This window comes from Poeciliopsis prolifica, unplaced genomic scaffold, assembly GCF_027474105.1.
Source record: "Poeciliopsis prolifica strain line A6 unplaced genomic scaffold, Auburn_PproV2 SCAFFOLD001, whole genome shotgun sequence".
In the NCBI taxonomy this organism is placed as follows: domain Eukaryota; kingdom Metazoa; phylum Chordata; class Actinopteri; order Cyprinodontiformes; family Poeciliidae; genus Poeciliopsis; species Poeciliopsis prolifica.
Window position 1 is genome coordinate 3,040,628 of NW_026562376.1, and position 27,652 is coordinate 3,068,279.

The window sequence follows — 27,652 nt, forward strand, 5'->3', positions numbered from 1 at the left end:
TTTAATGACTTGGATAATGTACTGAAATAAGTGGAAAAGCAGTTTCAAGAAAATTGTGGAAGACCTTCTGCTCTACTGCATAAACCCATCCTGAGATGGTAATTATTCTTTTCCTGGTGCTTTTGTGAGTTAACAGCTCAGGAGCCAAATAACTGCAATTTCACGTCATACTGAAATTAAATTATTTAGAAATGACATTCAGTTGGAAGCCAGTTCAGGAATAGCGTTTAATAACCAGCAGTACGTTTAGTTTAGAAAGACGTTTCACGGTTCTTGTGTTTTACTATAAAGGCTGAGGATTATGTCACACAAAGATGGTGTGTTCAGCACAGATCTGCTGTCTGTCTGTCTTCCTCCTTCCATCTGGTTTTGCCATCAGTGAGTCTTTAATGTCACCCTTTGGCGGAGCGCGGACTCTTTCACAGGGCGACCTGCTCTTATAAAACTCTAACCTCCAACATGTGGTTTTGATTTCATGAAGGCTGCAGTGTTTCGCAGGTACGTCTGCGTTTTAACAGCACTGTAAAGGCTGCGTTTTGCTTTGTGTGTCCTTTTTTAAAACATCCCGTTCAGCGTTAGCGCTGCTTTAGAACGGGTTTGCGACGGCTGCACGTGTCGCTCCTGTATAAAAAGCCTGTCGTTGCTTTGCATTAAGGCTTGCTGAACCATTAAATGGCTCTCTGAAAGCTTTGTTAGAAATTCCATTGACTCCTCAGCAGGGGGTGGATTTGAGTTTTTGCTATTTTTCTGTGATAAACGGGACAAAACAAGCTAATGTAATTGGTGATTGGTGGAGCCCAGCGGCACCATGAATTGAATGTAATGGACTCATGTGGATCTGCGCTCAATTAGAACCAAATTACTCCACAATGGAAAGCTTAGAGAGTAACACATACCTAAGTAGATTAGGCCTTCTTTCACTCTCAGAACAAAACAACGTGAATGCATGAATATGGAAAATAGTGATTCTTAAATTTCTTTCAGCTGATCCAGAAAGGATTTCAGGTATTATTCCAGAATAAGAAACAGTCTAAACAACATCTTCATAATAAGGCTAGTGAGATTTAAGCAGATATCAGACTACACTTCCAGTGGTAAAACACACAGCTCCTCCTGAGAGCTGCAGTTCCCGAGCTCTTTTCCATGGCGCTACCAATCGACTCCTTCAGTCCAGCCAGCAGCAATTAGCACCATGCTCAACAGTTGGTTCGGTGTTTTGACAACTTACAGAGAATCCTTCTGACATATTTTCATCTGATGATAAAAGTTTCTCCTGCGGGAATCAGACTTTTCTCTGTGTGCGCAGCAGCAAATGTTAGCGTCAGTTTTAAAATGCCGTAGCAGCTTGATCTGGTTTGCTCCTCAGTGAGGTGTGCATCATGCCAGCACATCTCGTTATCAGCAGCCGACCTGGTGCGGTCTGGCGGCTGCATGTGCGTGGGACCGGCAGACCAGGCCAATGCCACGTTAGCGGCTTAGCTAGTCTTGTCCATCAGCTGCAAACTCACTGAACCTGAACACCATCCCCGTCCCCAACGTCCTGGAAACAAACACTGAAACAATCGGAAACTGTGTCTTTGAGTGTGTAAGATGTTAGTGTGGTGCATAGAGGGAATATTTTATTTTATTTTAGTCTCAAGATGTAAATTCTTCACGTTTAGAGCGGTGATTTTGTAAATATCTGTAGCTGTCTGAATTTTGGGGATTTTGGACAGATTTGCACCATTTCTCTAACACTTCTTAGTTATTTAAGTCTTCCTCTCCCAACATATTCTGTACATTAAACATTAGTGGAGGGGCAATTAGCAGTTCCCCTTTGCACACCTGGCTGATGCATAATGAATTTACTGCACTCCCCTTTCTCTCTGCGCCACACACTGATGTTGATGAAAGGAGGACTTTTGAGAAAAGGGAATTTGTGTTTCTTAGGGTGCATTTACACCAGCCATGTTTAGTCCGGTTTAATCTGGTCCGGTTTGTGTGGGGAAGCGTGAATACATAAAACTCTGATCCAGACAAATACATTGAACTCTGGTCTGCCTACAAACCTTAGTCTCAGTTTGGCTGAAGTGAATTCTGGTGCGGATTGAATGCGTATGTGAATGGGAAGCCACTACAAAAGCAGGACGTGGACTACAACCCAGGGCATTCTGGGAAAATACAACCAAAACAAACATGAGTCTAGTGCTAGCAGGATAAATGACTCGTGGTCAAAAGAGAAATCCTACAACTGCTAAGATTTCTTTTGACCAAAGACAAGAAACACAAGGAAACAAACAACCTCATGTTTGTTTCAACGTTAGTAAGAAAAAATGGTGGTTTAGTCGAGAAATGACTACAAATAAACAATTTCTTACCTGTAATCATCTGTAATGACTGAAATGTCAAAACATGTCAGACAATTCAGGCCGGATGAGGAGCTGAGAAGATTTTCTTTATTTCTCAGAGAGAAGAATGGAAACCAAATATCTCCAAGGCATTTCATCTTGGGGTCACTAAGATCCATCATGAGGCCAAATGATGGGGTAGAACTGCACTTTGTTCAGATTAGACACAGACTGAGATGTTCAGGTGGTTCTGCAGCGAAACAATGGAGCAATCTAAATGTTCCTACTGTTTGGTATGGCAAAGCATGTGTGATGCTGTGGGTCTGTTCCTCCCAGGTCCTGTCAACTGCCAAAGCTTTTTGAAGGGACATTTTTAACAAAATTAGTTGTTAGTTTAGTTTGTTAGTTTAGTTTCTGTGCTAGAGAAATCACAATAGGTAGTCATTGCATCTTTCTGGCAGACACATAAAGTGTCTCAAAAAATGACTTAACATTTACCACCAGCTTTTAAGTTCACAGCCAAAGAGATTCCAACATTTTACATTTTTGTTTCCAGTCTTGCCGCTTCCACATTTGGTTAGTTCATACATATACATTTTGAAGCATCCACTCAGGCCTCCAAATCCCCCAGAACCCGGGCTGGGACCCAGACTAATGTTCATTGTCCTCAGAGCGGGGAGTCTTCTGCAGAACAACTTGCTTCTGTTGTGTTTCTGCTTTTTATCGAGCGCTCTCCCAGCTCTTTGTAGAGCGCGCCCCGCTATAGACCCACCGATGTTTCCTTTCAGCACTGGAGTCTTCAGTTGGTTTTTCTAACTCTTTTCCATTCACCTCCCAGTTAAAAGGCAGCGGCGTCCAGCTGGGAGGCCTACAATGAAGCGAGCTGCAGCAGGAGAAAAGAAAGAGTAAAACAGCAAGAGGCAGAGAGGCTCCTGGCTGAAAAAGATGTTGCAGAAACTGTTTCGGTGAAAAATAAGACTTGACGTGCGGCTGGAAATTAAGATTTCTATTTTCTAAATTCCTTCTTCGCTTAAGTCTGAAAGAAATGTAGAAACATTGGTTCATACATGAAAATCCAAGCAACATATTGAGTTTCTTCACCTTCTTAGTGAATTTTGTGTTTGTCATGTATCTAACTTTTCAACTACGTAAATATGGAGACATGAACAAAATTGTTGAAAAATATTTTCTTTCTGAAAAACTAAATCTGGATTAATTAAAAGTAGATACTTAATTACATCTTCACATTACAGTAACTTAATTACTCCTGATGGCAGCAGCATGCAAACCTTTTTGAAAAGTTGCTCATTTACTGCAGATTTTTTTGTTGTTGTTGGAAAAAACTGTTAATCAAAGATATTTTTTCCAAACTTGTTTTTAAAGTAATTCTTTAGCATGCATATTAAAACCGAATGAATTTACAGAAGATCATTTCAGATTTGATTGGGAACTGATGCTAAAACCTGAGCAGTTTGCTGCAGAAAAAAATGTAGAAGTGAAAATTCTGTATAAATGTGGGTCATTGTTTGTTTTTTCATTTATGGAAAGTTTTGTTACCAGTCTGAGCTACAGCAACCAACAGCTTATTAATAAATGAGCTTAAATCTGCAGAAAGAAATACGAAATGGCCAAAATGACCTTTTGAGTTTACAGATATATGTACAGAATATAGTTTTCAGACAGTTATTATTATTCATGCTGACCAATGATTAGCATCACTGAAGTAATCAGTGGGAAGATTAAGAGGAAAAAGATGATCTTACTGAATGAAGCATGATGCAAACTCAGCTTGGATGAGATTCATCACAGATTTCTGGTGCAATTTGGAGAAATTACTGACACACAGAACTGGTTCAGGCCTTTTAGTTTCAAATCTGCTGCATTTTCTACGTCCAGATTTATTGCATCTGCTTCTTCTGGTTTAGAATTAAGACGCATATCTTTTACATTAGTGTCCAGTAATCTAAAAGTTGGACAAAACACGACGTGATTGTTCTGATTACAGATGTTTTGAAAACTGTTGGATATATATTTGATTTAGTATCACATCTGGAAGTGGCACAAATTGAATTTTTTGGGTGAAAATGTTGAAATTGCATTTGCCCGCTGTGTAAACATAGACTTTGTTTCACTTATAAAACAATTAAATTTGCTGTAGTTCATAGTTAGAAATGTTGAAAAATGCTCATATCTGGGAAAGATGTCACTAAAAGTTTGCAAGATTTAAGGATAACAGGTGTGGGATTTCCAGGTTAAGTATTAACAATTGGCTTTTCTTCTTTTTAGCACTACAAATGAATTTGCCTTTGAAACTTACAGTTTTATCCACAGAACTAAAGAAGTGTAAGTCTGTAACTGAAGCAGCCTTTTAGAAATACAGCAGCCATGTTGGATTAAGAAGTTAAGAAACATCCAACTTCTGGGTATAAATGAAAATCATTGATGTTGCAGGCCGACAGTGAAGGTTTGCTTAGGCTGGAAGACTAATTGTTATATTCAGAAAACAAAGTTGGTTTTCATCAGCAGAGGAAGTTTGTTCTCTGCTCTCATGAAAAGTTCACACCATCTGAGACGAAATGGAAAGAGGAGAGAAGAACAGACTGTGTGGTTTCAATGCAGGACTCAGTATCTGTGGACGTTGTGCAGGTTCAAAACCAAACTTGTTCTGTCTGCTGAATTCGAAGGCATCTGAGTGGAAAATGGGTTGAGATGAGGATTTTGAACCCCTGTGGAAACTCAGAAACAACCCAGCTAAACTTTAAAAACTTAAGAAAAGAATGTATTTCTTCTCAAAAGTTATGGTAAAAGTTTCTAGTTGCTACAAAGTCATTTGTTTCCTGTTTATTTTGAACACAACTTTAGTATTGTACCGAATTACACTTGTTTTTTATTATTATTGCTTGAAGGCAGCTGTTGCTCTCTGCTGTGGTTCAACCACTGATTTGAAAACTGACTTTTTGGTTACTTCTCATCGTAAAACAAATTTGTTATTTGCTATATCCCCTCTGTATTTTTTGAAACATTTTTTACATTGTTTTACTGCAGGATAACAGTAGCTGTGCGTCCATTACAAAAGTGTGCAAAAAATTGTCGATGTTCTGCTAAAGTAAAATAAAAGCACAATTTCGCAATTGGATTTTATTCATTAAACAAGAAATCACATGTGAATCAGTTTGTCCACAGCATAAGTCAGTAAAAAGCTACGCTGTCATGCTCCTACCACTTCCTGTCGACTTCTTCGTCTTTTCCACCAGTAGTAACTTCCAGTTGTTGATCGTGTGACTTGTAACGTGTGGAAATGTTTTGTGAAATACATTAATTTTGATCAATCAAAGAACCACCTCATCCTCGTGGCAAAACCTCTTATTGAAAACAAGAATTTTTTTAAATTGACATGTTTCCATTAAGCAAATTTATTTTTTAAATGTTAAATTGCGCAATTTTACTTCTAATGGAAGCACAGCTAGTGCTAAATACATGCATAATCTCTCTGTTCCTTAATTGTAGACATCAGCATGGAGAACAAATGACTTTAACTAAACTTAGTTGGTGCTTGTGCTTCAATGCCTGCAGGGAAGGATTAAAAAATTATAAGCAGTGTGAAAAGGCTTTTAGTCTCTTTCTCCTTCATTATCTGTGACTGAGCAACAACCAGTCTCCACTGGAGGATTTTAAGGTTTATCTGCATTTTAAGACAGAATATTGGTAAGATATTGTTTTCCTAACAGGAAGCTCACAAACAAGCTGAAACAGTTTGAGTGTTTCTTTAAAAAAAAAACGATTTAAAAATAGAAAGTATGGCGGCATATTAGATTATAAGACTGGTGGAGAATAATAAAGCAAACAACGAGGCACGCTCCGAGCGCACACTCGCTGTGCTGTGTGTATATTTTCCTCGTTTCTCCCAGAAGGAGCATGACGAGCGAGTTAATCTGTCCGCCAGCGACACAAAGCTGTTTATTTCCCTTTTTTCCTCTCCGACGGTCCCTTTCTCTCTCTGTCTCTCTCTGTCTCACCGCCCTTAAAGCCTAATCAAGTTTGTATCAAGCTAAATAATGCCTTAGCGTGAAATTGGTGTCTTCAGTCAAAAAGCACTCCTGAGCCTGCGCTACAAGAGAAAGCAATTATGTTCCCCTGCAACCCTCGCTGCCCTCGTTGTTCATGTTCTGCATATATGTGTGCGATCTGCTGCAGCTGAGGCGTTCTGACGGTGAGCTCTGGGCCCAGTCTGCACTGGTGGATGCAGGCGGTGTTTACTGGGAGGTGGGGGTGTCTTCTAGTTCAGTTATTTCTGGAGGTTTCCCCAGAGTGGAGGTGCTCCAGAGGAATGCTTTCCTCCTCCTCCTGCTGCCCTCTCTTTTCTCTCTTTGCCCTCCTTCACCTCTCCTCCTGTCTCACATGTGTGCTTTTCTTCACCTTATTCACATTTATTTCCAACACATGGATCAATACAAAGACAATAGAAGAAGAGCTGAAAATAAAAAGACTTAAAACATTGTTTTATCTCATGGAGGCTGTTTCAAAAAGCACCAAAAACAAATTTTCAGTTCAGATGCAAGATATCACATGCGCACCTCCACGACCAAATAACACTTCAGAATGATTTATTTTCTTAAATGTATGTTAAAACAATGCAATGCATATGATATATATCTATTTCTTGTTTATGAGTAACCAAATCAGAGTTTGAAATCTATTTCAATCTATTGAAACGTTAAAATAAGCTATTTAAAAAAAAACAACACTGCTAATATAATATTTACATTTATTCTGGAAGTTTTTTTTTTTATTGCATTTTTATCACAGATGTTTCTGTTTTTTGTGGATTTGTAGATTTAATCCTTATAAGCCCTGAAAAAACCACATTGTTCATGTTTTAATTGGTTCTGAAACCATTAATCGTGATGAATCAATCATTGCAACAGTTGTCAACTAATTTAATAATTGACGAATTGTTAATTCAAAAAATGTAACTTGATGAAAGAAAATCATACTTAGAGCAGGAATTAAACTAAAACTAGACAACAAAATAAACTTTTCATTTAAGACACAAAAGGACAACAGCCAAACAACTTATGTTGCAGTTTTAGCTTCACCTGGTTCAAATTCATGAAAAGTGTTATTTTTTCCATTTTAGGAAATAAAATTATTACTTTCTCATTGAAAAAACATCTATTGTTTTTTTGCATCTTTTAATGCATTTCTGATAAAAATAATTTATAGAATAATCACTAAAATAATTTAAGTTGCAGCTCTAGTTAAAACCCTGGATTTGTTGTTGAGTGTACTTTTTCTCCTGGTTGTAAACCAGACTACATTGTATTTGATTTATTTCTTTCCTTTTCTTTCTGTTTTTCATTTTTAACCTCCTTGTTCTGAGTTTATTCCTCCACCTCATTTCTTTCCCCCTCCTCCACACGTTTCTCCTGTGATCGATTTCTCTTCCCGCCACTCTCTCTCTCTCTGACAGACAGAAAAACAAATGTCAGATGAGAGAGGCTCTTTAAACTCAAGCTGTGTTGTTTGGCCCTGAACATCAACTCTGTGCTCATCTGATTGTAAGCGCGTGTGTGAGAGGGAAAATGAGTGCTGTACTCCATAGATTTGTTCTGTGTTGAAACGCTTTCTGCATTTATAAAGCTTTGTAAATACTTACTATTTTTTATTTATTTATTGTTCTGTACAGATAACAGATGGAGCTAAAACAAGCCAACCTTTAAGCAAAATAAAAGCTTGTTTCTATGTTTTAGGTTTTAATATCTTTCAGTTCAACACAATTTATCACCACTGACCTCTGAACTTTCCTCTTTATTCTGCACCTTCTTGTCTTTATCTGGTTAATTTAAACTATAAATGAATGTGAATTTTATTCCTGTCAATAATAAAATGTAACGGCAGTTGAAGTTTTATTCCAATTTGAGATATATCCACAGAATCCCAGACGCAAATAAAAGTTCATCAATGTAACAGCTTTTGATTAAATAGTTGAATTTATAAAATGTGCAGCTGTCATAACATGTTAGGTATTTATCTTGTGAAGTTCATAGATGGTTTTAGATTTGTCTGTTTATTAGCACCCAGACCTTTTATACACTTTATTAATTAAACTTAAGTAAATGCAGATCTATTTTTCACAGATGGATTTACTCATTTCCTCATCTTGTTCCTTAGAACAAACTTATTTGTTTTGTTTTAGCAGACCAAGAAAAAGAAATGAATTGACTCCAGAATTAGGGCAAAAATGCAAGACCCTTTTTATTTTCCAGGCTTACAGATTGCATTTCTAGAATGTTGGATTTTCAGTTTGAAGCAGGAAAAAATAACTTTATCTGTTCTCCACAAGTGTTTTTTTTACTTGACAATTTTTCCCTGCCTGACCAAAATATTGGGCAACAGTGGCTAAAAACCAGCCTAGTAACTAATAACTTCTTAGCTATATAACGTTTTAGCTTATGAAGTCATCAGCTAATAACTGTGTTGCCTGTTATGATGTTTGTTTATCATCTTGTTGTAGCTAAATTGGTTAATTACTTTGTAAACCTATTAACCTACTTCATGTTGTCTGACAAGTTCTGCTTAAGTCATTTCTTGGTTATTCAGATCTGGCAGGATTTGGCTTATAAATCACAGTTAGTCTGTGTAGTTTGTTTTTTAATGGATTTGTTTTAATATGGCTGCTGGAAAAAACAAGTGTTTTCCTGTGAGTTTACCATCCAGAAACCACTTCTATTGGTTGTGCAGGAGGTTCCACTTCTGCTTTTCAAAGATGTATGGTTGTGTAATTGTGCATCTGTTTGCTGGCAGCAGCTTGTTTGGATTTAAAGTGACAAGAGGCTCTAAAACACAACTGACCAGACTGAAACCTAATTATCTGAGAATGTGCAAAAAATAATAATGGAGTTGTTTGGTTTAGGCCATGTAAAAAAGCATAATAGGTCAGCATTAATAAGTAAAAACCCTTTTTTACAAATAGTCGTTTGTGCTTCCTTTGGTTGCCTTATTTGATCAAAACTTGGAAGGACTAGCAAAAGAATTTAAATGTGACAGAAAAAGAAAACCAGAAGAAATCTGCAAAGGGTGGAAACTGTAAGTTGTACAACCGAGTCTCTCTGACTGAAGGTGACAACCAAACCAACTTTGCCGTCGCAGCTGGAGACAGAATCAGATAGCGCAAACATTTTGGGTCAAATCAGAGGAAAAAGGAAGAGACTCACGATAAGAGAGGCAGCGGAAAGGGAAAAGATAGCGAGGGCGACGGAGCTTGTCCGCCAGGCTTTCTGTGCTTGTTTGTCTTCCTCTCTGCCATCCATCCAAGCCCGCTGCTAACTCTGTCCCCCAACACGCTCACAATGTCACAGACAAAAGCAGACATGGACGAACACTCGCCCAGTCCCAAATCTCTGAGTGGCCTGGTGTTTCTGGCCCGTGACAGTGTTGGGGATGTGTTTTTGTGTTTTAAGGCTGTTTTGTGCAGAGTGCAGGCAGGCAGAGAGAGCAGTTTCACTGCTGATAAAAGTATTTGGTTAATCAGCTTCTGTCCCCGTCCCCTGAGTTGATCTGTTTGCGTGTGTGTGTGTTTGACACAGGCCATTGAAGTTTGTGATGTTGGGCTGGAGATGGAGAGGGTGGGGGTGCTGGTGGTCCCTGAGGGCCGGCTGGGGATGGAGATTGGCATCAGCTCCAGGCCAGTAGCGTCACAAAGTCGCTCCGGAGGGATGTGAGGGCTAGCCAATGAGAGAGTCCTTCTGGATCCAGGAGGGAGCGCTGGTCTGGGTGGAAGATATGGGGGAGGAAACGGGTTGTAGAGGGGACACAGGGAGCAGGAACAGAGATGGGGGAGACGGACAGATAAAGAGGGAGAGAGTGTCAGATGACAATTAGCCTCTTGACTCCCGTCCAACACCGGCTGTCAATCAGCGCAGCCCTCTGGGAGGAGAGCCCGCCTATCATTGGCTACGCTGACCCAAAGTCCCGCCTCCTTGGGCTGCCTGGCCGACGAAAGATTGGCCGCGCTGACCCGTTCGTCAAATAGTTGTGGGAATAACCAGAACCTCAGGCTGCTTTGGGAATATATGGCCCTGATACGGTGGGTGCAGACTGTTTAGACAGAAAAAAGACAAAGGATTTCCTTCGCTCTGCTTTGCTTTCGCTGGATAGTTAGAGGAAAAACAAAGATTGTACCGAGCTAATGTGTGCTTTAAGGAGGCCAAAAAATCAATTAATGATATGATAAATTACAAAGAGCCCAATAATTTCCATTAGTGTGATTTACTGTTTTTCTTTTTTCTGTCTTTCTACCAAAAATTGGATCTCCAGTTTGGTCCTCTGGATTTTTCTGAAGGACAATTCCCAGCTACAAACTGTTTGTTTACAGACTCCAGCATTAATTTGTTGATTCTGTTGCTTTGTTTATTTATTTTGGATAAAAGTTCCAGTGTTAAATATTCATCATAATTGAAATATTATTGATCTTTGTGAATGTGTTCTTGTATTATTTTGCCATTACCATTATATTACTTGAAAATGATCTCAAAACAACAATATCATAATTTAACAATAAATTCTGGGACAATTTATTGTCCAGCAAAATTAGCTGGAAATAAACATAAATCAGTGAATCGCTGTGTTTGCTAGTGGATGAAATCACAAGCAGTTAAAGCCGCAGTATGTAACTTTTACAAAAAAATATAAGAAAATGCACCTCTCAAAAACCACCAATCAGAGCCAGGAGGAGGGTCTTAGCGTTGTCAATCACTCTCATGCTCAGCCTCTAAACGATGCTACCCTACAGCTGGTTCACTATAACTTAGCCTGCAACAGATGCTAACTCTGATTAGCATAGCCTCCCAGGATGGTGGAGAAAGGGTTTGTTTATGATTCGCACATTTAACAACCAATCAGCTCTGATTGGCTGTTGATTTATGTCTCATGCTGTACTGTCACAATGTGGAAAAAACATATTTCTGCAAAAGTTCCATACTGTATCTTTAAGAGACGACGAAAGAAAAACTAGAAATGAGGTGTGTGGCGAAGTAACAGTGGAAATGGGTTAGAAACACAGGAGGAAAATGGGAGCAACAGGGAAGGCTGGGCTGCTTTGCTTTGCAGGAGTGTTAGCAGATAATTAATAACAACAACAACTGTGTAAATATTTGTGCATGAGAACCTGGTGATGATGCAGGGCACGCTGTAGCAGTGCTTCACCATCTGATCGTCTGTGATGAACAGGAAAAATATGGAACATGAAAAACAACCCCAACGATCACAAACCAGAATTTATTACAGCAGATAAGGCTTGTTTCTCCAGTCTGTCTAAAAGCAGCGTGAAGCGCGGCCTGAATCTGGTGAAAGGTTCGTTAGCAAGCCTCTGCAGAGCTCAATGCCTGTATGCTGACGAGGAAATTCACTCGTTCCAGGAACCTCTGCTCTAGATCATCCAGTTTTCTGGGCTTCCTCAGATGGTTTCTATTCCTCAGGTTTCCTGTAGCGTTTTGGTTTGAGGACTTAGATTGTCTTGGAAAAGGTGAATTTTGTGTCTGTTGAACCATTAAAGGCTAAAAAGAATCAGACAGAATCCACCTGCTTTAGGCGACATTCACAATGAAGCCTGAAGTGACCCAAATATTTTTGCCTTAATGCTTCCCATGTCTAATCTTTTGAAAGCAACCTGAAATTGTATCCGACCTTAATGTCATTTATACTCAACAAGTGTCGGTACTCTGTGTCATAGAGTCCAACTTATAAAGCGAACAGGATCCTGGATCCTCCACTGTACGCGGGTCTGGGTTTCAGATCTGGAGTGTTTGTTGCTGGGAAGCTCAACTTTCCTCTCATGTCCTTCCTCCTGTAGTCACCTGAATATCAGAAGATGAAAACATTCCTAAAAAAAGCACCAGGAAGTCATATTTGTGTTGGGTTTCAAATCCTCTTGTTCTGGTGTTCTGTTAATCAATTAATCAATCAAGTGTATTAGTATATTAGCATAGCATCAAGTGCTTTAAATCATAAAAACACAAAAAATCAATGACTGAACAATTTCACAATTTTCATTGCACATCAAAATGTTGGTCAGGTTTCATTTATTGTGGTTCAAAAGTAAGTGAGCAGCTGGGTTTTCAGTCAAGTTTTAAAGAACTCGTTGTTTTGGCAGTTTTGAGGTTTTCTGGAAGTTTGTTCCAGATTTGTGTTGCATAGAAGCTGAATGCTGCTTCTCCATGTTTGGTTCGTTATGCAGAGCAGAACCAGACCTGAAAGTCAATACAACAACAGCAGATCTTTAATGTATCATTATGTTAAGCCATTTTGAAACTAACCGCAGTATTTTAAAGTCTTTTCTCTCAGTAGAAGGACTTTAAAACTGCATGATGTGCTCCATCTTCCTGGATTTAGTCAGAACACCGGCAGCAGCGTTCTGGATCAGCTGCAGCTGGAGGATAGATGTTTTTTAGGCAGGCCTGTGAAGACACTGCTGCAGTAATCAATGCAACTAAAAATAAACTCATTAATGAGTTTCTCTAGATCCTGCAGAGTCATTAGTTTTCTAATATCTCATGTTATAACCCGTCTAGAGTTGGCCAGATCATAACGTGAAGGAGCCGTCCTCTTCAGATCCCAAGCAGCTGACACACACAAAGTTGAACATTTTATAATGTTATTTATTTTAAAAAGATGTATTTTGGATTAAGATGTTACAAATGGAGCATATGGCTTCAGAGTGAGCTATAATGCTGAAAACAATAAACAAAAGGAAACTATCTGAATATTAATCAACTTACCTAATTAAAAGTAAATAAAGTGAATTAAAATTGACAAAAAAGTAAATAAAAGGACAAAAACTTACCTCCCTAATTAAGAAAACATGAGAAAACTAAGGAAACATAAATGGCAGCAGTTTGTCTGTAAACCTTACATGGTGTAAACAGACAATGTGGCCGATTGAGATGAGCTGAGGATGGATGACAGGAAATCTGCGTCTGCAGCTTTTATAACCAATTGGACGTCTCCGTCATCTTCTGGGAACCAATCAGAGACAGGCACCTGCACACTCATATTTTCATAATTAAGTTGAGGACACCAGTCGTAACTCTCTGCTCAGGTTTCACTCCAGGCTCCCGTCTGCTGTTGACCGACAGACCCTGGTTTTGGTAAATTCTCATTTGCATCTCAGGTTCGATTTGCATGTAAATGTGTGTTTTGTCGCTGTGGACAACCTGGCATAATTGTGTGCTTAATGAAGCGTGGCATCTCATTACAACAGAGACAGGAGTGTGCTGTTGTTTGGTTCTGTAGCTGCTGTTTTGCAGAGGTTACTGCTGGAGTGTGTTCCTCTGCTTGTGTGATGCATGTTTTTGCATTTGATTACTCAGTTCTCAAGATGAAGCAGGCGCTAAAAACTCAGGTCACCTGAGTTTTTGAATAATCAGATATGAACTATGAACATACAAATCCAGTTTATTGACTTGATTCATTACAAAATAATGCAAATAATAATAATAAATAATATTTATTGGAAAAGAACCGAATATTCAGCTAATTTCTACTAGAGTTGCACAATAAATCAATAGCAATACATATTGCGGTAGACGCATGATCAGTATCAATATGTTTGATAGACGTTTCACTGAACCCTGATTGAGAACCGCACGGCATTCTGGGGGATGTAGGCAGAGGAAAAACATTAGCTAGTCACCTTTTTTTGGAAGGAGTAATGTTCTGCAGTGAGTCAGTGCTAGTTTAAACAATAACTGTTCATCAGTCAAACTTTGAAACTAGTTTATTTTGAAATTGAGTTCACTTATTTTAGCAGCAAAAAAACATTTTAACTTGAACTGCCCTATTAATTTTTACATTGAACGACCCAAAGCATCCCGCTGAAACTACACAGAAGTCAAGAAGGTGGTTGTTCTGTAGTGGCCTAGTCAAAACCCAGATGTCAAACCCAGATTTAACAGTTTAGCAGGAAGAATGGAAGAAATGTGCTGTGCATCTAGTAAATACTGACAAGAAAAAGGTAAATATTTAAGCAATAAATTGTTTTATTTTAAGTATTTTTATTTAGTTGTCGTCATTTTTGTATATATCATGAAAATATATTCAGTTATTTTTCAAGAAGTGTTAATAACCTGAGCTGTCTAAAAGAGGAAGTAATTTAGATGCACTTAAACAACAAAACTTGGTCTTGTTTTCATCATTAGAAGCTAAAAATCTTTTTCTGGATGTGTGAAAAAGATTCAGACATCCAGATCCATCCAGTTATAGCTTAAATAAAGTCACTTTGACATGAAATATTGTTTTTTGTGAAAATAAAAAGGCAGATTTTGTTGATAGTGCTTGGCTTACAAAAGCAATAAAAAGGAAAAACATCCAATGTGGAGAGTCCTTTTTATAAGTAGTTAGGAAGCATCCAGAGGTGTAATGATATCTGCTTCATGTCGGGAGCCTTTTTCAACATTTTCCATACAGATCTAATGAAACGTGCTTCATGTTCTGTCTTCTGTGTGAGTCAATGTCTTCTTTCATGCAATGACGGCATATTATCTGCAGAAAATCCTCGTCCTGCTGTGCCAAGAAGTCCAGAGATTTCTTGATTTAATGTGTGAAGACTAACTGGAGATTACTCCTGCGTGCAACTAAAAACGGAAATCTATTAATTGACCAGTTCTGCAGGTGTTCAGGAGGAAATGAAAGGAGTGGAGAATAAACGTGTTGCTTTTGGTGTAAAAATTAGAGCTACAGGTGTTGTTGGATTGTTAATTGTTTTCTTGCACCAGTTTTAAATTTCCAAAGGAAAGATTTCTTCTTGTTAGTGAAGAGACATTAATTGGACCTTTTTTTTTTACCTCTCCCACTCATTCTTCCTCTCAGATGTTAATAATCAAATGCAGATTTCTGCTCCCTCATTTTTCCTCCCTGCACATAGTTTCACATGTGCTGCACAAACACTAACAACTCACGATGTGCGAGTCTCCAAGGAAGACACAGAGTCTAAATAAAGCTGTGTGTGTGTGTGTGTGTGTGTGTGTGTGTGTGTGTGTGTGTGCGTGTGTGTGTGTGTGGCGCGTGTGTGTGCGTGTGTGTGTGTGTGGGTGTGTGTGTGTGTGCGTGTGTGTGCGTGTGTGTGTGTGTGTGCGTGTGTGTTTGTGTGGGGGTGTGTGTGTGTGCGTGTGTGTGTGTGTGTGCGTGTGTGTGTGTGTGTGCGTGTGTGTGTGTGTGTGTGTGCGTGTGTGTGCGTGCTTGGCTAATGAAACACATGTTATTCTCTACAGCCTCATCAGGAAAAACAGAATTTTATTGGATCCAAAGTTACTCTTACAATTGTGGCATTTTATTTAAAAAATTCTCAAATCTTCATTTTGTTATAGATGCTTCAAGCTGAGATTTGCAGCTTTTCTTCGATCTTTATGTTTGGTAATACTTTGATTTTCTCAGTCCAGGTCAGGCAGACTATCAATCCGATCCAGGGTTTGTACAGAACTTGATATTGATTTCTTTTAAACGGATCTTTGGCTGATTTTACTTTGGAAATTTAAGCTTTGAACCAGAGGAAAAGTTGCATTTTGAGATTGTTTTCAGAAATTTTCTAGAAAAAAACAAAGAAAATTTCTAACCCTCAAAAGTTGAAAATTTTCAAGGTACAAACTCAGAAATTTTGAGATTAATCTCAGAAATTTTCTAGAAAAAAATTTGAAACCTCTGATTTCAAAAGTCTAAAATTTTTTACTTCTGGAAATGTGACTGTTTTCTTCTTTTCAAATTCAGAAAGAAGTTTTCGCTCTAGAAGATTTCCGAGATTATTTTAGAAATTTCAGAGTTCTTTTGGCAGAAATTGATTCCTTTTTTTCCCTATGTACACTGGCTGTCATAGTATTGTCACAAACTATATATAAATACAAACCTTTTTGCAAAACAGCAAATTTTAGTTTTAAGATTGTGCCAGATTAATTACTGGGTCAAGCCACAGCTTTCATTTCTTCTACGATATCTCAGTGTTGAAAAGGAGGAAATGCAAATAAAAAGTTCTGTTTCGTGCAAACATTTAGAGCAATCTCAAAGTATTACAGTAATAATAACAGAAGAGCAACATAGCTTTAGCTGCAACAGGAACGCCAACTGGAAAGCCAAAGATATATATTTGTTTTTAAACGCTTGGCCTTTACCTGCTTCAGAGCATAAAATGTATGAAAATACTGAAAAACTGATGCAAAGTGTGGATATTTTTCAATTTGAAAGAACACAAGGAGGCAGCTCCTGCAGTTATCAATGCTAATTTGTCTAATTGGTAGAACAACTTAAAATGTCAACATCTTGTATTTGTAGCTCTTTTTTTTGTAAAAATAGAAAATTAACAGAGTTTTTTATGACACTGCTCTCCATCACTCACATACAACCACATATCTAGTGAGTAGTTGCAGTAAAAATGTCCAATACAGATTTAGCAACTCTAAACAGCAGCTCAAAACTAAATCAAAACAAAAAAAACTATTTTGATCAGAACATTTTGCCATCAGCAAATATTTAAATTCAGCAAATTTAAATATAGAATCACAAAAATCTTGAATTGGAGCTTTTAATTCCCAAAAATCTGATTTTGTTCTTGTTCATTAAATACATCAAAACTGAAAATAATTTGGTCTGGGTGGTATCAAATGCACTTCAGTTAAAAAAAGACAGAGGAAAGGCACAGATGGTTTGATGGATAAATTTGGATCACCATAGAATCACTGGAAAGAAAATCAGACTCTACAGAAAGCCAGAAATCAGTCAGAAAAAAGCTTGATCTGGGGGGATTCCCTTCCTTCACACAGCTGACAGCAGCAACCGGTCAGAGCATCATTGCAACCAGAGAGCATCACTCTCCGTAAAAACCTGCAACTCATCCGTGATTATTTATCCAGAAGATTACAGGCACTTGTTTAGAAGTTTATAGTCAGATTTTCCTCCTTACAGCAGTGGAGTTCAGCCCCGTTCTGCAGTGTTTATCTCTACAAAGGAACAATCGGCTGATTTATAACTTCTTGTTTTGATCGTAGTTCTTGGCTCAGGTCCAGGGGGAGTTGTTGTGGACGTGGAGGGAGGTGTTGTTGTTCTGGGAGTGTAGGGAGGGCGAAGGTCAGCGGTGGGAGTGGGAATAGAGCGGAGGATTTTCAGGGATCAGGAGCGTCCGTGCGTAAGGGGGAGAGGTGTAACGCTGCGAGCTGGGGCAGGGTAGAGGAGGAAATCCCATTGTGTGCTGACTCTGGCCGTTTCCTGTTTGTGTGCCAGCTGTGCTTCCCTTCTTCCCTTCGTACCCAGGAAGTTGGTATCACGTTCCTGTTGTGATCGGCTCAGCGTGTGAATGTGTCACAGAAATCCAGGATATCACAGTTGTCAGCTGGCTTGTTAAACTCCTGCGTCCAGATTCTATTTTTTATATTTATTGTGTTTTAATTGTTTTTAGTTTGTCATCAATTTAAACACGATAAAATCTTCCTCAGGTTGGAGCCTCTGATGGTTCACCAGAGCCCCATCGTTTCCTACGTTCGTCATAATTCTGCACTAGAAGAAGCCAGACGGTTAATCTCAACGTAAACAACGGCTGAAAATTATAATTGTGAAATTATGACAAAGTCTTTTGCACTGAAGCGAATCACGACACAATCCAGCCTCTATTGTTACCTACAAACATGGAGACAAGAACGCTGCTGTGTGGCATCAAATTTCTTTCAGCGCATTCGGGTCGTAAACTGTTCACACAAAAATATTATTGCTGTTTTGTTTAACAACCGGGCAAATATATATATTTCTGCAAAAACAATCATTTAAAAAAATCCAGAATTGACCACCAAAACCTGCTGTGTGAACATTAGTTTCTGTCTGAAGGTTGCTTTTTCCCATTTTGAGGAATAACTACTCCTGCATGGCCAAAGAAAGTTAGACATGAAGAATGTTTTTATGTCTGTTGCTACATGGGGTCCTATGGGTCACAGTATTCATCCTGCAAATACAGGAGACGCATTTTAATTCATGCAAATGTAGTTTATAATTAATAAACACTGTGAAGATCATTTTGGAGCTTTAAGGAAGTCGCCCTCTTTTCAAGGTGCAACTAGGAAGTAAACAGCTGAAAGTTCTCCAAAACTAAAACTCCATACAGATCAATAAAAAGATTGACCACATGTAATATTTCATGTTTCTGCTTTTAAATAAAATTCATGTCTTTCATAGTTGTTGTATGCAAATCATAAAGTTTCCGTCTTCTTTGTGCTGTTTTCCCCTCAGCGGTGGAAGAAGGAGAACCGTCGGAAGGAGGAGGGACTTGGGACGAATCCGCCGTCCAGACAGGTCAGTTTTTATGACCTGAAACATTTTAATAAACTTCCAGAGACTTTCTCTGATCCACACCAGCAGATAAACTCCTGCTGGGAAAGATTTGTGAACAAACATGAAGGATGAAGGGATTTTTAAAAAGCGTTAGATGAAGGTGAAGGATGTAGAGGAGAAACGAGGGGATTTATGAAGAGCAGGAGAAGCGAGAGATTTTCTCTCTCTGTTGTCTGATATCTGGGGAAGAAGTTTGAGAGATGGATGAGCTTTTCTTCTTTTTTATTTGTTCTTCAGTAAGATCGTCTCCAAGTCTGTCTGTCGCTTCCTTCTTGCTTCTGCCACCAACTGGAAACTGAAGAGCATTTATGTTTCAACAGAAGCCCTTTTTTCTTTTTTTTTTACAAGGAAAAACATTCAAAACATTTGAATTGTTCCTCATATCTGCTTATAAGCATCTGCAGCAACAATTACTTAAACCATATCTTCCACAAAATCCCAGGAGTAGAAATAGCTTCTTAAATTTACTCAGTTATGTTTACCTGATGATGAAGTATTGCTACTTTTATTTGACTTTCACTGACTGAAAAAGAAACTTTTTTTTAACCAAACAATTTTTAGTAGGTTTGTCATAAGTCTTATATTGACTGAAATTGATTTTTAAAAATTATTTTGCCTGATTTTGTTATTTATATTAATAATTAAAATTTTGTCTTTTAAAACACCAAAATTAAACCCGGCAATCAAAACATGTCTGCATGTTTTCCAGTTATATTTTATCTTAGTTAATGATAAAAATCGGCAGTTTAGTTCTGCGTATTTTGAGCTCCTTTCAGAATGAACTTTTCAGGGCCTCTTGTCACTTCAAATGCAAATGAGCTGCTGCTGCCCAGGACTCATAACTCAAAGTTTCCAGTCGCACATCAAAATGGCTGCAAACAAATGCACAATTATACAACCATTTGTCTTTGAATAGCGTTAGCGGAGACCTCTGTACAATCAACAAAGATCCAGCAAAGGGTTTCTGGATTGCAGGTCAACAACAAAACAAAACGCATACAACGCTGGATTGTATGTGTTGTACAATCCAGGAGCCACTGAACAATCAATATGGTGGTAAAACCAGCTGACCAGATACTTAGGTTGCTGCTGATTTTTGATGTTACATTCTGGAGGTTTTTGAAACGGCTCATTTTCCAGACACCAAAAAAAAAAAAAAAAAGGCCAAGGTGTTTTGTTTAAAGAATGGAAATGATTTTACCAAATATTTTTTCACTGTTGCTTGAGTAATTTCTTGAGTGGCTTATTTTTACTTTTACTTGAGTAAAAATCTGTTGACGTAGTGCTACTCTGACTTGTGTATAGTTGGGTATGAATCTGTAAATGGCCTTGTTGTTCCAGGTGTCTCTCTTACTTCAGAGTAGTTGAAGCCTGCGGCGTCACCAGGCGGACGTTAACGTCCACATCTGTTTGTTAGAGCGTGCGCTGCTAACAAACAGCAGCGCACGCTCCCGACCTGTTGTCATGGTCATCCTGAATGTTAGCCAGCTCCATCCTCGCCTTTTGTCGTGAGTTTTTAGCAAGTATCAACACACTTTTTCCCATATCTTGGCAGAATTTGAACAGTGAGGTGTTTTTCTGCTCTAGTGAGTTTTCCTTGCTCTGGTTTTCAACCTATCAGGGAGCAGCGAAGCACTTCCTCTGACTGGATCCCTGCAGGGAAACGAGATACTGCTGAATGTGGTAAATATCCAGTTAGCTCCCTCTCAGCCTCTCCTGGCCCTGTCTCTCGTTCAGCTCTACGGGGGATGAAAGGGAAGGAGAGGAATCACTCCTGGGGTGTGTGTGACGTGCCAAACCCTCCATACCTGCGCTAACGCTCCTCCAGGGGCGCCGTGCAGCCTGAAGTCTGCAGCTGTGTGTGTGAGCGTGTGTATGCGTGTGTGTGTGTGTGTTTTCAGCAGGGTGCTGACTTTGGTCCTGAGTGGTTCACTAGAAATGCTGTGTGTGTCAGTTCCTGCAGGAAGCTGGAGTCCCATGACACACACACACACGCACACACACACCTATCAGAGTGTTCCTCCAATGAAAACATTCTGTCCCATATTCCCTTACTCAGCCACACTTTCAGTTTTACCGTCTGTATCTGATCCCAGCAGCTTTCTGCATCACATTTTTACAGTTTTTCTGCAAATTTCTCCCATTCTGGCTCCTCTCTCTCTCTTTATCTATCTCTCGGTCTCTCTTTATCTCTGTCTTCTGCAGCTCTAACTTCTTACTTTTCCGTCATTTGCTCGTTAGCTGTGTGTGCAGAAGAAAAAGTTGTGAGTGAGAATTACGTGTTATTCCCTAGATTCAACGTGACGACTCCTTCGCTCTCAGGGATGCAGTGAGAGCGATGTAACTAAGACAAGATTCTGAAACTTTTACTCATCCATCACTCTTCCTCTCTTTCTTTCTCTCTCCCCCTTTCTGTTGGTCGTTCTCTGGAAAATGTGTGTTAAGTTTGGAAAGACCCACAGGAGGGAAACTGAACGTATCCTCCCTTTACCTCCTCCTCTCTTTCCCTTCTCTCCTTGGTCTTAAAGCTGCAGTATGTAACTTTTATAAAAAATATTTTTATGTTGAAACTGTCACTTTGTCATGAGACAAATAATCTGTGAAAAAATCTGGCTTCTCCCAGTGTTCCCAGTGCTAACTAAAAACAACCAATCAGAGCGAAGAGGCGGGTCTTAGTGCTCCCTCTTTTGCTCCTTGCTGCTAGGGCTAGTTAGCGTAGCCATCAAAACTGTGTTTCTGCAAAAACACTAAATCTTACTGAGAATTTTTGTCTAGCGCAAATATCTTAACAATTATTTCATTGAAATTATATATTTTTTATAGATTATTTCTTGTTATAAGAGAAATAATAAGAATAAAATTAGTTCACTTATAACAAGGCAAAACTGTCTTGTTATTACTTAAATAAACTGTTAATGAAATAAATACTACTTTCACAAATTTTAAGAAATTATCTACTTAAAACAAGCTCATATGCATCACTGAAAGTCATTTGTAAGTTAGTTTTGACTTATTTAAGGTGCATTAAGATATTTGCACTGAACAAAAACACTTGGTAAGATTGTGTTGTTGCAGTTCAACATTGCAGGAGCTTGTTCACAATGTTGATTGACAGCTCTAAGACCCGCCTCCTGGCTCTGATAGGTTGTTTTTAGTCGGCAGTGGTTCATTTCCTCCGACGGCAACAACAGCACAGGGAAAACATTGATCCTTTTACTGATTTTCTATCTTATAGTAAACTATCAGAACATGGTGACAAATGTGTAAAAACACATATTTCTTTTACAAAAAATTACATACAGTCACTTTAAGATAAGATGCTGAAGCTAAAGTTGCCCCACCATCGAACAGAAAACCTCTTCTCTTGTTTTCTCCTCCTCTGCATAGAAAACGCAGAATAGATGGCCTCTTTCTTCTTTTCTCTTCTCTGAACAGCGTTTCTCTCAGACCACAGTCAGCTACCCGTTCCGTGTGTTTATGCTGACACTTAAACAGCCGGTGAGTCATCGTGGAAAAGGTTTGTCAAGTCCCCAGGCTGAAAGCGAGAAGCTGAGACCAACCGGATTATTGTTATTCGCTGTGTGGTGTCACACACTCGAGCGGAGCACCGAGAAGCAACTATCACATGACGGATCTGTGTCAATTTTAGAGCAGCAGCTCGCCGCTTGTCGAGTAATCCAACACTCCATCGATTATTTTGAACACAAGGAGACATATTTACAGTTCTGGGTAGAAGTTTCTCTCTCTGAGTGATTATTTCTCTGTTGTAACGCTGCTTCTTGGCGGTAAATCTGTGCCTCATTTGTAAGGAAGAGGCAGTTAGCAAAGAGGCAGATTTATTCTGACTCTTTCCATGTGTGTTTTAGAAATCCTTTCATCTCCATGGCAACCATTCAGCTGTTCAAAATGTCCAGGTGGACTAAGCTCTGCCTTCAAGTACGTAAATAAGTACGTAGTTCCAAATCAGCTCCTTCAGACTAGCCAGCAACAATTAGCAATCACCTGGTGGAACTGCACATCTGCTGAGCTCATTGTGGGAACTTCTCCTCAGAGCAACGCTGGTAAAAAAAAAAACTTTGTTAAAGGGTTAATAAAGGAGCTGTGTGGTGATGACTTCCTGAAGGTGGAGGTTTAGAAAGAGCAGGAGTTTTTAAAGAGACAGAGACCAAATTTCCTCCTCAGTTTTGTGTTGTTAAATTTAGATGGTTTGCTCAGAGAAACCAGGCAAACTGGTTTATCTTTCCAGATTGCCTGATTTTTTTTCCTTCTGAGGAAAGAATAATCAGAAGAAATGGAATAAATTATAAGATATAAAGAATGATTTAAAATCATTTTTATAGCAACTGAAATGAACATAGTAACTTGATTGAGCTGTAAGATACCCTGGAAAACACAAAATTTTGCCCCTTTAAAGTGATTTGAGGAGAAGTTGAAGAATTTTGCGGTTGTGCAATGGAAAGGGGATCTGCTCCACAGTATCATACTGACACCACCGTGCTCGATTCAGTCTTTTTTAGGTTTGAGAGCCGCTGAGGTCAAATTGTTCAGTATTTGTCTCATTTCTAGATAAACATTTTCTGCAGGACTTCTCCTTTCTACGCTGCACAAAGACCCGACTGGTTGTCCTCAATCATGATCACAATCATGATAGTCCGTGTTGTTCCTCGCCTCTCGTCCTGTGACCCTGCACAGAATCAGAACGGCACTGGAAATGATGGATGCATTGATTTATCAGCGAGAAAACAGGGTTTGCAGGTCAGAGCTCCTCTTATCAGTGAGCGTCTCGTTATGGCCGGAGCTAATAAAAAAAGAAAGCGGACTCTTTCCCCTCCTTCGTTCTCCTGCTTCCTCTCCCTGTCGCCCTCTTCCTCCATCGCTGTCTCACTGCTCCCCTCTGGAGCTCCGTAATGTAGTTTTAATTTCCCCAAGGCTGCCACAGGAAAACAGTTCCTCTGTCTCTCTCTCTCTCTCTGTGTGTGTGACTGAGCGCCTATTGTCTGCTTGTGTCGCTGCTTCTGCGTTTTCTTGTGTCTCTGTTTTGCACCATTTAAGCACATTCTTGGTTTTTTTTTTTTTTTTTTTGTGAGTTTATGCGAATCATAAATAGGAAAATTACCCAGCTGTCAGCATATTTGTGTGGTGTTTTTGCTGATCTGTTTGGGGCTGGCAGTGCTGCTTCAGGTTTATCTTAGCATGTTTTTAAATGAATTTATTGTTCAGCCTGTGTGTTTGTGTGTCTCTGTCACTTCCTTCCATGACGTTAATGGCTCTTTCATCATCCTGTTTCCAGACATGGGTGTTGGGTGCTAATCTCCCTGAGCACATGCCGTCCCAGCGGAGTGTGTGTGTGTGTGTGTGGGGGGGGGGTGGGTGTGTATGTGTATGTGTGTGCTCAGCTACATGCATGCATCCCAGTGTGGTCTCTGCCGGTTTTGTCCCATGAGAATCGGAGGCCTTACATTGTGGAAACAGACACATAGAGGCTGCAGGAACCTCCTTATGTAGAAATCAGCTTCTTCACACACACACACACCTGAGTGGTGACTCAGAGGAGGCAGACGGTACCACAGGGGTTGGTGGGCTCCTGGGACACGCGGAGCAGACGTGTTGTTGTTGCGTCCAGCTGCACCTGTTCAGCCACTCTGACATGTTCGTTTCTTCACCCAGGAACAAACCAGTTCGTCTTTCCTTGAATCTTTTTGTGAGAAAATCAACTTGCAGTCCAGGAACAGAAGTTTGAGATGTGCAAACATGTGCAAAGTGTGAGATAGTAAAATAATAATAATAATGTGTCTGTCACAGGCAGCACCAGCCTTTATATTGTCTTTGTAAAACAGAAATTAAAGTCTAAAAACAAAATATTTTTACAATATTTCCTTGTAGAACAAATTCAGCTTTTTATTCTGGCAGCTTAATCTTGCAGAGAAAATGTAGAAATAAAAAATGTAGAAGAAAATGTGGAAGTAAATTAGCATTGGAAACTCGACCAGAAATACTTGATAAGATTTGCTTTTGCAGAGGAGGTCAGGGGTCAACCTCTGCCTGAAACAGAGGAGTTCATGTATCTAATTATTCTAGCATTAAGAAAGAAAACGAGGTAAATAGAAAAGGTTTTCAATGATTCAAACATCTGGATTCAACTGAAAATGTCTTTCTTTAATCACTGATGAAACTAGAGTCCCTTCACTGACAGTCTGGTTTATGTCGGGTAAAATATGAGCTTTTTGTGTTTTTACTTAATAAAATAATCTGCCAGATGTTGCTTATTTAAAGCGTTGGTTGTGTTTTGAAGCCCAACCGATACCACAGATGCTCTAATTACAGTAAGTAGTCTGTATGAAAAAATAATGCGGCGCAGGTCTGACGTGAACCCGGCGGCGGGTCAGAGCAGTCGTGTTTCTATCGCTCAGCTCCGCTCCTCTGAAACCGGCTCTGCTGCACAGCAGAATGAAGGCCTTGTGCTGAAACTGTTGGGTTTCTAAACATCCTCCTGGAAGCTCGACACACACCTTTTCAGCCGCTTTGATTCCTCCTTTAGCATGTGGACTGAGACGTGTGTGTTTTATTCATGTTTGGCCAGCAGATCTGCAGAATGTGTCCCAGACAGGCCGCAGTACCTGCTGCTGTTTGCCAAATCAAACATGGGAACCTTTTGCAGGATTACAGCATGTTTTATTCCCCTTTAACTCCCCCTCCAGCTCTGCCGCTCTCCTCCTCTGCACTTCTATCACCCCGGGGCGGTTCAGGAGCGTCTCCCCGAGTTCATTACTTACCGAGGTTTCTTCCCACAGGATGGATAGGCATGTTTGGTGGTCGCTGACTGTGAGCGTTTGATTTATTTCCTGCTTTACTTTGTACATTAACTAGCTTAACCTGGCAACTGCTCACAGTAAAGAAATGCAGCCAGAGTCTGGTTGGAGGGTAACTAACTAAGCTGGGAGTGTTTGAACTCAGATCCTCCAGTTTGCTTTCAGGCTGCATTCACACCAACCATGTTTAGTCCGCTTTAATCCAACTCTAGTTCAGATTCGCTTGGGGAGGTGTGAATGTAAATTATTGTTGTTATTTCACTAAGAAGTGATGCCACTCAATTTTTGTTGTGCTCAGTGTCTTCTTCACATGTTTGTGTGTCGTTTCTTTCAGTGGTTCTTGGTGCAGCGCCCCCACAGGTGAGGAGGGAACTGTTTTTTCAGAGCATTTAGTTCATTTGACGTGGTGGAGTGTGGAAGTGAAGCTCAGCAGCTGAAAATACAACAAATGTTGCGATTTGGTCCCCAATCGAACAGATTCTACCAGACTATCAGGTGTGAAAACAACCTAAATATTCCAGTTATGTGAGCTGACATGGAGCAAGTTCTCCGTCTCAACCTAATCTGTGAAGGTTACAGCTTTATTATCACAAAGCTGACTAATTACCTCTCTAAACTTATTTTGAATGTGTTTAATGAGAGAAAGCACACGAGCAATCTAATAAACACAGCGATGCTCTGAAAACACACTAGCCTCCACATGTGAGCCTAACGAGCGGTGATTAGTGGGTCCCAGCTAGGCGTGGTTCGGCTGTGTAACATCATTTCTGCGCTGTGGACTCTGCTAATTCACTCCTCTTTATCTAATTACCCAGGGTGAACATGAACACACTTATATGCACCAATACACTGTATATAAACACACACACACTCCTGAGCAGCACCTGCATGCATCTTGTTCTGCAGATATGCAGAATGACCTCATTATTCCTTTTATATATTTATATTTTCATCTGTCAACAAACATTTCCTTGTCCTCGGGTTACAGAGACCGATGGAGACAGAAGAATAATGCTTATTATCTTTACTCTAGAGACGCACCGCCTCATACATTATGTCACACAGTCAGGCCTGCTATTTAAGGGCTAGTCTGTTTTTCAACTGCGGTGCGCCGGGTAGTTATGAACCGTCAGTATCTTCCTCCTTACCTTTTGCACGGAAATTACTTGAAAATGTCACAATTGTTACTCGAATGTCTGGTTTAACATGAACATGCAGATTTTTATGTTTTTCACCTCAAGCTCAGGGAACCCAGAAACCTATAGTTGTTTGTGTCAAAACTCAATTAAATTCAAAAGTGCTTTATTTATCCTAAAGGAAAATATTTCAATTTCATAAAGAAAACATTGTAAGTTAACTTAAGATACTCAAGTTAAGTCACTTACTTAATTTGTTGGATGAGTTTCTTAACTTGAGCATCTTAAGTAAAGATACTTAAGACTTTGTGGGCCGTTTTTCATGCATGTGTGATGGAAATGCAGCTTGTTTGGCTTGAAAAGGGAAAATTTGGAGAAAATATGAATTCCTCATATTTTCTGAAATTTTCTATTCGTCCTAATATGACATAAGAACCAACTGGGTGTCTGTTTAGAGGTTGAAATCAGGTATTTAGCCCATTTTCTGTGCGTCTGACTGAGGGTGTGCGTGCAGTAATTCCTGGTACAGGAACACTCTGTGACTCTGAGATAATGGTTTTCTGGAGCGTAAGTGTGTCTGCAAGCGGCTGCAGCTGCACGTCTCACCAACATGAATGCAAGAGATATTTGCTGGGGACCAATGTCATAGCATTCAATCAGCAGCCAAACAGGCAGACTGCTCTGCTCCCTCGGCCCCGTTAGGAGTAATGTCTGCCTTCGTTAAGTAGGCCTGCTGCTGCTTTCTGCTGGAAATGGGCTGAGCATGGAGCGTTGCACTGGAGAGGAAGGGAGGCGCGGAGACTTTAGTTCAAAATGAGGGAGAAAGATGAAAAGTTCATTCTGGAATGTGAAAATTTACACATTAGCTCAAATAAAACTTTCTCATTGTGTATTTTAATTCATAATTATCATACTCAAATTGTTAAAGTTTTGTTTTGTTTTCCTAAAATAGCCGAGTTTCCTCTACAAATGTCAATATTCTTCAAAGAATTTCCAATAAATGACGATTAAAATCACACGT

At 39.5% G+C, this 27,652-nt stretch overlaps 1 protein-coding gene across 2 annotated transcripts in view; it reads left to right on the forward strand.

The window, feature by feature from the left end:
• Positions 1-27,652, forward strand: part of znf423 (zinc finger protein 423) — a 162,745-nt gene that overhangs the window by 12,094 nt on the left and 122,999 nt on the right. For both annotated transcript variants that reach the window (XM_055036623.1, XM_055036709.1), the window contains exon 2: positions 18,585-18,647. In XM_055036623.1, the coding sequence (XP_054892598.1) occupies positions 18,585-18,647 (63 nt within the window). The remainder of the gene's footprint in view (positions 1-18,584; positions 18,648-27,652) is intronic.